General features: G+C 41.9%; 1 protein-coding gene and 1 long non-coding RNA gene across 4 annotated transcripts in view; one reads left to right on the forward strand and one right to left on the reverse strand.

Annotated features, from left to right (window-relative positions):
• Nucleotides 1-4,256, reverse strand: part of MAP2K6 (mitogen-activated protein kinase kinase 6) — a 129,558-nt gene extending 125,302 nt beyond the window's left edge. The window contains exon 1 of one of the 3 annotated variants that reach the window (XR_008619403.1): nt 3,980-4,255. Coding sequence is in view for 2 of the 3 variants with exons in the window: in XM_055090820.1 (XP_054946795.1) it covers nt 3,980-3,995 (16 nt within the window). In the remaining variant the exon portion in view is untranslated. Of the gene's footprint in view, nt 1-3,979 lie in introns of all 3 variants that reach the window. The other 2 variants (XM_055090820.1, XM_055090819.1) reach the window with 2 other exon arrangements.
• A 106-nt stretch (nt 4,257-4,362) lies between these two features.
• LOC114487709 (uncharacterized) overlaps nt 4,363-14,085 on the forward strand; it is a 33,738-nt gene continuing 24,015 nt past the window's right edge. Inside the window, exons 1-4 of the long non-coding RNA XR_003683006.2 lie at nt 4,363-4,438; nt 7,085-7,304; nt 8,150-8,221; nt 8,307-8,349. This is a non-coding gene — a long non-coding RNA (uncharacterized lncRNA). The remainder of the gene's footprint in view (nt 4,439-7,084; nt 7,305-8,149; nt 8,222-8,306; nt 8,350-14,085) is intronic.

Raw genomic sequence — 14,085 nt, forward strand, 5'->3', positions numbered from 1 at the left:
TGTACAAATGCAAAGAGTCACTAAAAAGTTAACACTAGGTTGCTGTGGGTGGTGTGACTTTGAGTGATTTTTATTTTCTTATTATGCATTTCTCTTCAGCTTGAATTTTTTTCAATGAGTATATATTGTTTTTATAGTCATAAAAAAGCTATTTTTAAAAAAGGTGAAGAAAAGAATGGGGCATGGGGAAGAATTAGATATCCATAACCTGTAGTTCTGTGTCCTGGAATTTAGTCTAAGACCACAGTATACGTAACACTGTATGAACTGGGAAGATTATCATAGCAATATTCATAATATTGAAAGTTAATAAACATTAATATTCTATTTAAATAAATACACTAGAATTAGATATTATTAATGTAGAACTATATTAACTTGGAATATTTCACAGTATTATTGGTAAGTGAAACAAAAGGCAACTAAATAATTTTATACGCATTTTGGATTTATTCATATTCACATATATAGAGAGTAGAAAAAAGTCCGAAAGGATATATGCCAAAATGTATACTGTGGTAACCAGTGATTCTTATTTTTCGTCCCTACATTTTCAAATGTTTCTACAGTAAACAAGTATTATTTATGTACTGTTTTCTTTTAAGTTTTAAAAACATCCCTTACAGACCTTTCAGACTTTAAAATAATGCAAAGTAGTTATGATGATACTAATCTGTGAAAAACAAAGGAATGAGAATCTCAGCCGTTTGCTCCAGCATCACATGACCACCAAGAGACCCCCGGCAAGCCCCTGCAGCTGGCCTGCAGCACGTTGTAAAGTAATGAAGGCCACACTGATGCACAACAAACTCAGGAAACCCAGGGTACCTATTCTGATTTTGTGTCCTGCGATGTGCGAGGTTATAAAACAGACTGGCTCAGATTACAGGCTAAGCATGACAAGTCCCTCTGGTGCAACCTAACAAAGGAATTTACAGAATGAGAAATTTACACATTTCGTTTCCCAGGGTAGAATGAATTACAGAAGCAAAGAACCCACAGTAGGGTTAAGTCCTTGCCTGTCACTCTCCTACATGCGTCTGAATTATGTCTTATACACAGTTCCCATGACACAATGTACCTATTACTATTTTAAACCAAGATAAACTAATATTTTTTAAAGGTGAACAGCGGGAGAAGCGAGAAGTGCATTTGTAACAGGGTCAAACTCTTTGTATATTTTCAGGTGAACTGGGGGATGCCAGACCTCTCTCCCCCGACCCTCCCTCCCTCAGATCATTATGGCTGATAACAATAGTTTTACTTTCCCGGGTAATGTAGATGACACATTTTTCCTGTAGCCTGTCTTCCTGTAAAGTGCAGGAATTCCTGCACCTTCTGGGTGCCCTTCCTGTTAACTTACATTTCAGATTTCCTCAAAAGGCATTCTACCACTTTAATATTTGAAAAATGTCAGCTCAACCCCAGATAGCTAATATAAACAAGCTGAAAAGCATACCACCTAAAGTTACAACTGTGGAAAACAAAATTTCTTTTTAAGAAATTCTTTCTCCGAATCTCACTGTTGGTAAGGCAGGAAAGAAGTAACCCAGTCCTTCCAGCTCCCAGGGAGCCTGTAATTCTTTTGCCTCTGCTGTGCCTTAAATTAGAGGTCTGTAAAACGGAATTATAGTGATCTAGAAAGTTCGTAAAGGTCCTTGAATTGAACATGTTGTTAAATTCTTCAATACTATGAGGTTATAGCCACCTTTCACTTTTCCTCCATTTCATTTGGTTATAGTATTACAAAGAAGTTTGGTACTGCAAAAAAAACAAAAACAAAAACAAAACACTATCTTGGCCATTTGAGAATACCGTAGCTGAATTAGGCCAGTTCCACATTTAAAGCCCAGGCCAAAAGTCTTTGCCATTTCTGAAATGATCACATACCTCCTTCTATCAAAAACTTTCCTTTTGGACAGGAATCCCACGTTCACACCAGATGCACCTTCCAAAGGGGACCCAATTACGAAAACTATTTGGATAAATGGGAATTAATGTAAAGAACCACCAGTACCTGATCTACTATGGGTGCACCCATAATGGAAGAGTGCCATGCTAATATGTTTTTCAGTTTCCCAACTTCTTCTGCTAGGAGGGAGCCGCCTTAGGGAGTGAGCCCCGCAAAATGCACAAAGAAACCTGATTGAGTTTAAACCCTAAGGTTCAAAGATAAGATCACTAGAGCACCCCCTTCCTATCTCCCAGAGAGATCACTGCCATCTCTAAACTCCAAATGCACCATTTTCCTTCACTATCTATGCACTTATATCACAATGATTTGCATACGTGCTTTCTTTCACCAACTACATGGTAAATTCCTTGAAGAAAACAACTACATATAAAATATTTTTGTATGTCCCCAAATCCTGTGCACTATACACACACACACACACACACACACACATCTCATATAATATATTTACTCATATATTAAACTGACCTGAATGAAATGAGTGAATGCACACCAAATACAAAGTAACGAGATGCAATCTCTCTCATACATCAAAGCCTGGAATGCCCTCCAAAGCTATTATTTCTCTGCTCAATTAAAAGATTGGTGGTTTTCCCGATATTAAGGAACATTGGCAGCTCATAATGCCAATTCCTAGGTACTTCGGCACTCTTAGCTTTTCAGATTTCCATTTTTTCCCCTAATATCCAAAGAAAAGAAGAGCCCTACTTTGAATTCTGGAGAATATATATTACTTCCTTCTGGGGCTGAGATGTATGATTCCCATCAGGTAGAACTAAAAAGTGACACAACAACTCTCCCAAAAGTAGCACAACGCTGATGAGACACTTGAATTTTACTGGATCCTACTTACCTAATGCCCTGGGTAGCCTAACTCACCTTGTGCTGAGCTCATCTCTCCTTTCCATACATTCTCACAGGGCATATGCTTTCTCTATGCTCAATAGGGATTTGTTCTGAAACAAGTGACTTACAGTCCTAGGGCCACCAGACAACACCCCCTCAGCTCTCTGATGCCATGTCAGGATTTTTATCTTTTTAATCCCCTCCCCAGCATGACATTACGCCTGCAAAATACAACTGTGTAAAAAGAATATTTTTAAGAACAAAAAAAAAGAAAGAAAGAAAACAACCATAACACTGAACTTCTGACCTATTACAGCTGACTAAATATATGCAATTACACACTTACAAGATTTCATTATGGTTGTCAATGAAACAGTGCAGTCCTCCCACATTGGCGTAATGCTTAAAAGTACAATTTTTCTCCCAGTATTTTCCCTCGAGATGCGAAGCATCTCCCAAATGGGAAGACATAAAACTTCGATGTCCTCATTGCTGCTTCTAAATACCGTGAACCAATAAGCAATTGGTGTAAAGTGCAAAATCTCGGAAGAGAAAGACTTCTTGTCTGCTTTTTTGTAAAATGCTATTATTCACCTTTACTTCCTTTAAAGATCAGAAGTTGCTTAATGTTCAAAACGATACCAATGGAAATTTAACTAAATACTAGCACCAACAATTCATTCCCAAAGGAATATATTACATTAATTTCCTACTAGTTTTAACCCAAGTTTTACCTTTCATTTTCATCTACAGACTTTTTAAAAGTTTGTATTCGTGTTGCACGTAAAATTACCTATTATATGTGTGCATACTAAAGAATTTTACAATTATATAAAGCATTGCACATTTAGACGCTACCAACCTGCTCTATCTCTCCTGACTGTGCAAAAGGCAAAAAGAGCTCAGTAATCCTAGCAGAAGAATGCAAATAACGTCAATGCACAGCTGAACTGCAAGCCCTGCCTTACAGGAACTCTCTGTGTCTGCAAAAAAAAAAAAAAAAAAAAAAAAAAGACACATACTAAACAGGAAATGCAACTGAGATGTGGAAAACCTCAAACTTAAAAATGCAATCGCCAGGCGAAAATTGCATCCATGCATTCATAAATGCATGCACAACCCTTTGCATTTTTGCAAGTAATGCAAATAGGCTCTTACCTTTCGACTGAGACATTTTCCCCTTTCCTTTGATGGGGGAGGGGAGCACAAAAGACTTTGCCTTGCTTCTCTTCTGTAGCTAGTTTTGCAACAAAGATGCAAGCTGCAGGCGTGCAATCTTCATGCAAGTGGAGTTTCTCTTGACCGAGGCAGCAGATGGACTTTCAGGGAATCCAGATGGAAATGCACACCTTGCAAAACAGACTGGAAAGTGATTTTTCCCCCAGTTGCAACGTTAGGGAAGGCTGTGCTGCAGCTACATGATGGGCCAGGGCTGGCAGCTAAAAGCTCCAAACTTGGAACTGAGTATCTTAGTGCGCAGACGTCCTTCCTGCGAAGGGCGCGGGGGCCGCTGGGAAATGTAGTTCCCGAGCGGAGTCCACGGGGCTCTGATTTAAGGACACGTGGTCGCGCGGGTCGCTGAGCGGGGTGATTGGGAGCAACATAGGTTGCATCCAGGTAAACAAGTCATAGACGCACTCGGTACTAAGTGATGGGAGAAAAAGGCAAGGCCCAGGGGAGCGGGCATTTACGTTCTCCAAAAGCCCCTGAAACAACAGCCAAAAAACATCAGTTTGGCTAAACACAACTCGGGCCGCTCAGAAAGTCAGTTTCGGGGTTCAAGTGTTTGCAGGGCAGCACCTGTTGGACTGTTCCTGCCTGTAGACGTTTTATTCCTCTCAAACGTGCATTAAAAAAAATCTTTTTCTTGCCTGGAGAATTTGCTGGTGATCTGGCTGGGCGGAGGTAACAGCAGAGGAGATGCAAAGGATCCAGGTCGGTTAAGAGCCAGGAATCTGAAATTCAGTCCTGGGGCGCAGTGGAGGTGGGGGTATCGGGGAGTTCTCATTTCTTGAAGGGTTAAAGAGAAAGTTCTGCTGTTGGTGTGTCAAAGCAAACTTTATCAGAGTTAGAATGTTTCGATGTTTTTTTCTCACCTGGGTGGAAGGAAAGTCCCTGGCCTCCGGGAGAAAGTGGGTGGTCATCTTAAATTAACAAAATCAAATATCTTGAATTTATTCAACAAAATTTACAGACTTCTGCTGAGCTCCCAGGGTGTGCCAGGCACCTTTCTAGGACCTTGGGTCATCCCATTGTCATGTATTGCGCACAGCTAGGGCCTGGACACCATCCTGGCGGAGAATAGGGTCACCCCTTCTCAGGGAAGCAGAGAGGCATAGAATATTCCATTAGTGAGGGGACCTGGGCTGAAATGAGCTCAGACTTCTACTTCATCGAGTGGACCAGACTCAGAAATGTGCTTTTCAGGTACAGAGGGAGGAATTGAGGGTGTGGGGCTGCGGAGGTCGGGAATAAGCACAGTAGAAGTCTGCAGAGCACCTCCTCAGGGGCCAGCAAGGCTGCCTGCTGCGTATGCAGAAGTGGGGGGTGGGTGAAATTTACCAGTGGGGACTGTACAGGGTCTTAAAGTCAGGCCAGAGGTTTGGACTTTATTCTGCAGATACTTGCAAGGTGGTGGAAGGGCTTTGAAAAGGGGTGTAACTGAATCAAAGCATTGTTTTAAGAAGGTAAATTTGCCCTCGGCGATCAAGGTGAGTTGAAACTGGGAGAGGCTGGAGATAGGTCATGTCAGTAGCAAAAGGCAAAAAGACGCACTTTGAAAGAGCGTTTGGCTGTATTTGATGACTGCTGATGAACACTGTTGGAATTTTATTAAGAATTCTAAGAAGCCAGGGCCTTCTGAGTAATGGATGAATCAGAGGGAAGAAGGCTACCATGTTTCAGCTACAAATCAGCAAGTCAGCTCTTAAAACAAATATGCAGTAGGTCATGGAACTAACATTAATTTACTTAAGTTGATCCCCTCTGCTGACATTAATGAGAATTAATCAAGGTCACCTCACGTTCATATTAGCTTCTGCCTCAGAAAGGCAGAGATCTCTGTTCCATGAGCTCAGACGGGAAGACTTGCTAATTCACTTTCTTTCCCTCTCCTTCTGGGCGAAGCTGTGCTGTCTGTTCCTCCCTTTCTTACACAATCTCAGCCTCGTCGAAACAGTATTTTTTCCTCTAAGTCTCATTTAAGCAGGAGACGTGGGCACGGAGATCCATTTTAATGCATCCAGGTCACTTTCCTAAGCATCGACGGAGCAGCTGCTGTGCGCGGGGCCCTGGGTCAGCTACTGGAGCTGCTCCGAGACTCAGCCCAGGCAAGGCCTGAGCAGCCGCCTAGAACTCATTTCCATTTGCATTTTATGTGCTCAGCAGCATTGCTCTTAAATCGCCCTAGACTCCCATCTGTGGAAGGGCTCTAATCACATCATGTCTGGTGCATTTTGCCGCCATTGTGCTTGTAGTTTCTCTGCATAGGCGTGCACGGTTCACAGCTGGCAAATGGCTTGTGTCCTGCAAGTGAGTCTGTAATTCATATTCCCATAGAAACAGTGATATGTTTAATAGCCAGTGCCCGTCTACGCTCACACACCCACACCTATGCAAAATACCTTTGATCATAAATTGAACCATACATTTAAAAACTGCAACATGTATCATTTTTCTTTCTGGGAAAAACATATTTTGAATTTCCACAGGGAACTCAACCTCTCCGTAAAGCCTTAGATTCCCAGAGAAAAAGTTCTTCTTCTTCTTGCCTTGGTGGTAAAAGGTTTCCTCCGCCTCATTCCTGGGTGGAAGAAGAGGTTGTACCTCCGTGCAGACGAGAGCCTTTCTTCTTCTTGCGCATTTGTGGCAAGGCTCCTAGGAAGAGAATCCCTCCCACGGTGGGAATGGCAAGAGCCAGCGCTGCAGCACCTTAGGTGTTTCTCTTGAGGTGACCTGTGCTCCTACCTCGGATCCCTCATCTTTGAAGTTGTCTGTACTTTTCCCATCTTTCAAAAATGCGAGTTTGGTGCACTCTTCCCCCAGCTCCGAGTTCCCTTCGAGATCGCTGCCAAACTCTCGGGCTTGGTATAATGGGCCCCTCAAGACCTGCTTCCTGCTTACCCTGCCACTTCATTCTCACCCTGTGGCCACCTTCAGTGTGAACGAGCGTATCCCCTAATTCTGTAGCACCCTGCCCACAGCTGTCTCGCACCACTCACCCTAAGGCAGGCAGGTGTTCACGTTCGTATGTGTCTCCCCCAGGAGACTGAACTGCTGGAGATCAGAGACTAGTCTCTGTGTTTCCCACGCCCAGCATCTAGCATACAATGCTCACTCAAATGCACGCTGACGTAGGGAATGGAGTAGATGGAAGAGGGCCTGTCACCTCGATGACCTGGAAGAACTAGATTCCAGCGACAGAGTTAACACCTGCAGGGGAAACTGGAACACCTGGGAAGAGCCCTTTGCTGTCAGGTTAGAGGTATGAGGTGCTGGGAAGGAGGCCCTTAGGTTAGGTCCAACTGGCTCTGAAGGAATTGCCCTAGAGGGTTACGTGAGCTGGAGAAGGCGGGGGCTGGGGGTAGAATGTCTCAACTGAGGGTGACTTTTTACCCCCAGGGAATATTTGAAAATGTCTGGAGATGGTTTTGGTTGTCACAACCAAAGGGTGGTGGTGATTGTGGCATCTAGTGGGTAGAGATGAGGGATGCTGTCAGTTGTACTGCAGTACATGGGAAGCCTCCACCAACAAAGAATCGTCCGGTCCAAATCATCTGGTAATGCATTTGAGAAACCCTGCTGGGTAGTAGTACCATGAGAAGCTACCTATGCCCTATTTTTTTAAGTTAATTTAAAGCTAATGAGATTTGGTAAGGTGTAACATTTTTTTTGGCCAAACCACACGGCTTATGGGATCTTGGCTCCCCAACCAGGGATTGAACCCAGGCCCTTGGTGGTGAAAGCGTGGAGTCCTAACCACTGGACCGCCAGGGAATTCCCAAGGTGTAACTTTTGAGTCCTAACCACTGGACCACCAGGGAGTTCCCAAGGTGTAACTTTTGATGTAAGAAATCTAGAATCTAGGAGATGTGAATTCGAGTCCTGGCTGTAGAAGAGTTAGCTGTGTCTTCTAAGGCAAGCACTTCACCCTTCTGGACCTCTTCTCGTTCCACTAAAATAAGGAGGGTCAGACTAAGGCCCCTTCCAGTTCTAACAGTTCATATCTGTGAACCCAGCTCACATGTCTGATTAAGACCACTCATGATTTGAAGAGAGTCGTGATCACACATCCTGTTTTTAACATTGGCTACATGTCCTTCTGTTCAGGAATTAGAAGGGTTCCTGATTCCCTGCTCTAGCAAGACAGCCAGTGACCACCATGACAATATCACTTCGGAGGTGAGACAGGAAATACTCCTATTACGGTTTGAAACATTGTTGCAATACTCACTTGCATGTGACATTTATGAATGTTTTCCAACAGTGTCCACTAGGTCTCAGGAACAAGGGAAAGGAACGCACCAAAGGTAAAGCTAAGAGTTCAGGTCTGAATCTCTGCTTTTCTAGATTTTAGAAAATTGTGGTATAAATAGGTGTGTTATGTATAATATGCAATGAAGTCTGTTGAGGATCCCCCCCACATGGGGGATTGGTTTAGGGGACTGGATGAGGAGTTGTGTTTATACAGTATCTTTTTATTTATTTATAATTTTTTAAACAATTTATTTATTTTATTTATTTATTTTTGACTGTGTTGGGTCTCCGTTGCTGCACGCGGGCTTTCTCTAGTTGTGGCGAGCGGGGGCTACTCTTCATTGAGGTGCGCGGGCTTCTCACTGCGGTGGCTTCTCTTGTGGCGGAGCACGGGCTCTAGGTGCGTGGGCTTCAGCAGTTGTGGCGCACGGGTTCAGTAGTTGTGGCTCACGGGCTGTAGAGCTCAGGCTCAGTAGTCGTGGCGCACGGGCTTAGTTGCTCCGCGGCATGTGGGATCTTCCCGGACCAGGGCTCAAACCCGTGTCCCCTGCATTGGCAGGCGGATTCTTAACCACTGTGCCACCAGGGAAGCCCTACAGTATCTTTAAGTACATTTTTTTTTACCGTATCAAAATATCACAGTGAATTATGTCTACTGGCAGAAATTCTAGAAATCCCAAAATAGATTCAGCTTGGCTTCCGTTGTCCTCCCCAATATGGCACAGCCATACCTGTTCAGCCTTCTCTTTCTCTCTGTCTCTCTCTCTCTCTTTCTCTCCTCTACTCTACACTTCATTTGTTTAAACAGTCTGGTCAAAACAGGATGACTTATCTTACTGGAGACATGAGTTTACACGTTACCATTTCTGTTTGTTAACTTGTGCTGTTCTCTCTCTTCACCCTTCTCTGGTCGCCGCCTGAGGCTTCGTTTCTCCAAATTCTACCTCTCGAAGGTTCCAGGTCATCTCTGCCATGAAGTTGTCTTTGATCACATCCTCCTGTCTTGTCAAAGAGCATCCCTCCCCTTAAGTTCTGAAGGCATCTGTTTACTCTTATGAGCCGTATGTCCAATATAACTTGTAGTACTATTACTTGAGTACCAATCTTACCTCTTCTGCTAAGTCTCTTGTTCCCTGCACATTCCTAACCCACTCCCCTTGAGTAGACCCCCTTTGCTCATCTGTGTTTGGCCCTTGAATCTAAGCTTGGGCAGGACAGTTTCATCTTCATCCTGTAGCCCCAGGTCTACTATATGTCCTGCACATGATATGTGCTCAGTCAATACCTGTTTATCTGATGGATAGATTTCTTACTGATGAATGAGTTCATCTAGAACAGGTTAATTAGCTTATCTTAGAGTTCTTTGTTGAAAGTTAAAGAAATACTGGCATATAGCGATTTGCTAGGAGGAAGAATTTTTCTTTAACTATGATATCTAATTAGCTAAAGACTGTTTGGGCTAATACTTTACTAAGACTCCTGTTAAGATTTTAGATTTTCAAATCATATGAATAACGTTTAAAATTAATAGAGTCTACTATATGTAAACTAGATAACTAATAAGGACCTGCTGTAGAGCACAGGGAGGTCCACTCAGTACTCTGCAATGGCCTATACAGGAAAAGAATCTTAAAAAAAAAAGAAATTGGGTATATATATATATATATATATATATATATATATATATATATATCTGATTGACTTTGCTTTACACCTGAAACTAACACAACATTGTAAATTTACTATACATCTATAAAAATTTAAAAATTAATAGTGTCTGATATATCTTATGGAAATGCCAACCAACTATCCAGCATCCTTATTGGACTGCATTCTCACTGAATAAAAAATAAGGAATATGAATGTTCACTGTTTCTGAGCAATGAAGGGGCATATAGAGCCCCAGTGGGAAGCTGCTTCAACCTTTGCCCCAAGCAGTGTTGACTCTTGGCCAGACCTATTAGCATGGGCTGACTGACAAAGAAGTGTAGGTTCTAGGGAAGCAAGATTAGAAATTATTCCAGCCTAGCATTAACCCAATAACGGTGTTAGTGATTATCTGGATGGTGCATTAAAGCACTGGCAAGTAGTAACTACTTTAGATCATTAGATATAAGTAATACAGGGAAGAAAAAAAGATTTCAAATCCTGCTAAATCAAGAGAGGAAATTGGAATACTGTCTAATCTCACTTATGCATACAGCTGCCAGGGATTGGTTCCAGGACCCCCTCCCCTGCCCCACTTCCCCACAGACACCCAAATCCTCTGATGCTCAAGTCCCTTATATAAAATGGCGCTATGCACATCCTCCCATATACTTTAAATGGTCTCCAGATGACTTACAATACCTCATACAGTGTAATTGCTATGTAAACGGTTGTAAATACAATGTAAATGTTATGTAAATAATTGCTGGGGTGTGTGGCAAATTCAAGTTTTGCTTTTTGGAACTTTCTGGAATTAAAAAATATATATTTCCCATCTGAGGTTGGTTGAACCTGAGGATGTGGGCGGAACCCATCGATATGGAGTGCCAATTGTATACTTTCCTCCGCCTTCTACCGTAAACAAATCAGTCAATCTCTTTTTCCATACACACACACACACACACACACACACACACACACACACACACACACACACGTGTATGTGTATGTGTCTGTGTGTGCCTATGTGGTTTTTTTCTCTCATACGACACTCACTCATTTTCTTCTCTGGTCCTGCCTCATCTGGCTTCTGAAAGTCTGAAGATTCAAAAAGAATTGGACCTTTTGGCCACCCAGATCCCCAGATATCTCACTTTGCACCTTCTTCCAGAGAGAATATCTCCAAGCACTTCGTGTTTGTACGGCACCCTCATTGTTTTAACCTTAAAGAAATGAGAATCCTGTTGCGGCTGCTATTTGACTTGTCAAAGGTGATGTAGTACAAAGGGGTCAAAGGTGATTGATGCATGCCCTAGTGACATGAAAGGGGTATGGAACATTTATTATAGAGACACCTGGGAGAATTTCTTTACAATAGGGGTTGTCAGATTATGGCCCCTGCTCCAAATCCATTGGTCTGCTGTTTTTGTAAATAAAGTTTTATTGCAACACAGCTACACACATTCTCATATGTATTATGTATGGCTGCTTTTATACTACGTCAGAATTAAATATTGCAACAGCGACTGTCCGTCCCTTTACAGAATAAGTGTGCAGACCCAGCTTTTCAAATTGGTCTTTTCTACATATTCCTATAAACCCCAGGTACTGATTAGTGCATTTTTGTTGGCATTCAGTTCGTTTGGAATCACCCTGTGCTTAACTGTTTCTAATACAAGTCTTAACTCCATAATTTTTCTGCAAAATTCTTGAGAATACCCTCGTATACCCCAGAAATCCTATATCGTTTTGGGTGCATAGCAAGTGGGTGGGTGCATAGCAGTGGGTGCATAGCAAGGCTGTTATAAATATTTCTTGGTAGATTGATTAAATTGAACATTTATTGTAAGAATTATGAATCCTGTAACATAAGAAAAAATTAGCTCTCAGTTTTCTTTGCATGTATCTGACTTTCCACCTATTTTGCTTTCCCTACGTATCTCTCAGAATGTTCAAGTCCTAACATTATTAAATACTAGGTCTACGTACTAGAGAAGGATTAGGAAAAATCAAAATATAAAATACACGCAATGCCAGCTATAAAACACACACACCTCACAAATCTTTTTATCCCCAGGACCAAAAGAAAACAGAAGAGGGAAGCACCCCAGTTTATCATGCCTCATTTTAAGAAGTAATAGACTTTTTTTTTTTTTTTTGCGGCCATGGCTCACGGGCCCAGCCGCTCCGCGGCACGTGGGATCCTCCCAGACCGGGACACGAACCCGTGTCCCCTGCAGCGGCAGACGGACTCTCAACCACTGCGCCACCAGGGAAACCCAAGAAGTAATAGACTTTTATTAAGGCCTACAGTTATGACAGGTATGGTATGGGTGAAGAAAAGGGACAAAGTGGGGCCTCCCTGGCGGTCCAGTGGTTAAGACTCTGCGCTTGCACTGCAGGGGGCTCTGGTCCAGACACTAAGATCCCACATGCCGTGTGGCGTGGCCAAAAAATAAAAATAAATAAGTAAAAAACATGCAAAAGTAATTTTTAAAAATTTTATAAAAAGAAAGAAAAGAAAGTGGACAAAGTATGATCCCTGGTCTGAGAAGCTTAAAGTCCTGTGGCTAATTTTAATAACATTTTTGTAATATATTAAGGTTTACAGGCTCTTTTCCGTCCTCTCTACATCATTTTATCCTTACAATGATACTGTGAAATGCATTGTCCCAACCTCTCAGTTTACCCTGATCACCTCACGTTGTTGCTTCCTTTGGCCAAGGTGCAAGAACGTGATTTAAGACCGTCCTGGCTGCGGATGTAAAAGCTTGTCCTCTGGTCCCTAGTTTCTTCCTTTAAGCGGTCCAGTCTTGTCTTAAGCTAAGTGACTTTTAATAAAGGCCCTAGATACGTAGTCTGGTAACATCTTGCCTCATTTTGTATGCGTTATTAACGGGACAAGCACAGTTCAGGACCTACGAAGTCCCTAGTAAATCAGTATATCCCTTTACACGCTGCACCTTAGCTGATACACTGAAAATTCGGTAAATGCTGGACTATTTGAGGATGAGTTAGAAACACTGATATGAGGCAGTGTTGTGCCCTTCAAGTCTCCTTGATCTGTTTACATTGATATTAATAGATGGTTCTGGGCTTCAGTCACAGGCCTGAATAATTCAGGTCAAACTGACCTGCTGCACTGCTTTAAAAAACTATAAAATATTCTGGGAAATATTTTAGATGGGTGATATATGCAAGTTATAGAAAAAGTTCAGAAGTCCACAGAAGATTAAGAAACTGTCTGAACTACAGTGGTGTAGAAATAATTATAGTCAATATAATAAATCAGCTTGTTCTTAACTTATTCCATTTGGATTAGTGTCCAAAGGGATTGTTATATCAGTAACAGCCTGTGGCAGAATCATGGAAAATACTACCTATTTTTCATATTTACTCTCTTTTTGAGATGGGTAGACTAATCATTTTCTTTGTCGGCCAAACTCCTAAAAACAGTGGGTTCAATGTATTCTTTAAATTAATATATTGCATAACTGCAAAGTATAAGTATTATGAAATTGTATTATATTAGAAATTAGCTATTTGAGGCTATAATGAACACCTGGTGGTGTTTTATGGATCGGGCACCGGCGCGAGTTACATGCCTCAAACCTGTCCGTAACTTTGTTTCCTACAGCATAAGGAGTGAAACAGCAGAGATACATTAGACGCTGGCCTACTGCCGCTGGAAGTCTTTGGAAATTATTCTAGAGCTCTTTCCAGCACCCTTACCTACTGGGAATTTACCTAGATGGGAATTGAAGTGAACCCCCAAACCTGCTCATTCGCTAAAGGCTAGAGGTTTCCATTTCACAGGGCCTTATTTCTCCTTTTGTTGCTGTTTGTTTGTTTTTTTTTAATCCAAATAAATATCAAAATGCATTTATTAAACGTGTTGGGGACATGTTGCCAAATCGGATGCTACTGTACGTGAAGAAACTGTGGATTATGGTCACACCATCTGGCAGTGTGAGTGAGTTTTGGAATGCTGTGGAAACCTCAAAGAAAAATTTAGGAGATTTTGTGTACAATTTTCTTAAACGTATTTCCAGGAGACCCATGATTTAGGAAACTCATTCTGTAGGGTTTCAACAGACATTTCAGTGATTTTTTTTTTAATACCCACATAGTGCTTTGTGAAA

Source organism: Physeter macrocephalus, chromosome 14 (assembly GCF_002837175.3).
Source record: "Physeter macrocephalus isolate SW-GA chromosome 14, ASM283717v5, whole genome shotgun sequence".
Classification (NCBI taxonomy): Eukaryota; Metazoa; Chordata; class Mammalia; order Artiodactyla; family Physeteridae; genus Physeter; species Physeter macrocephalus.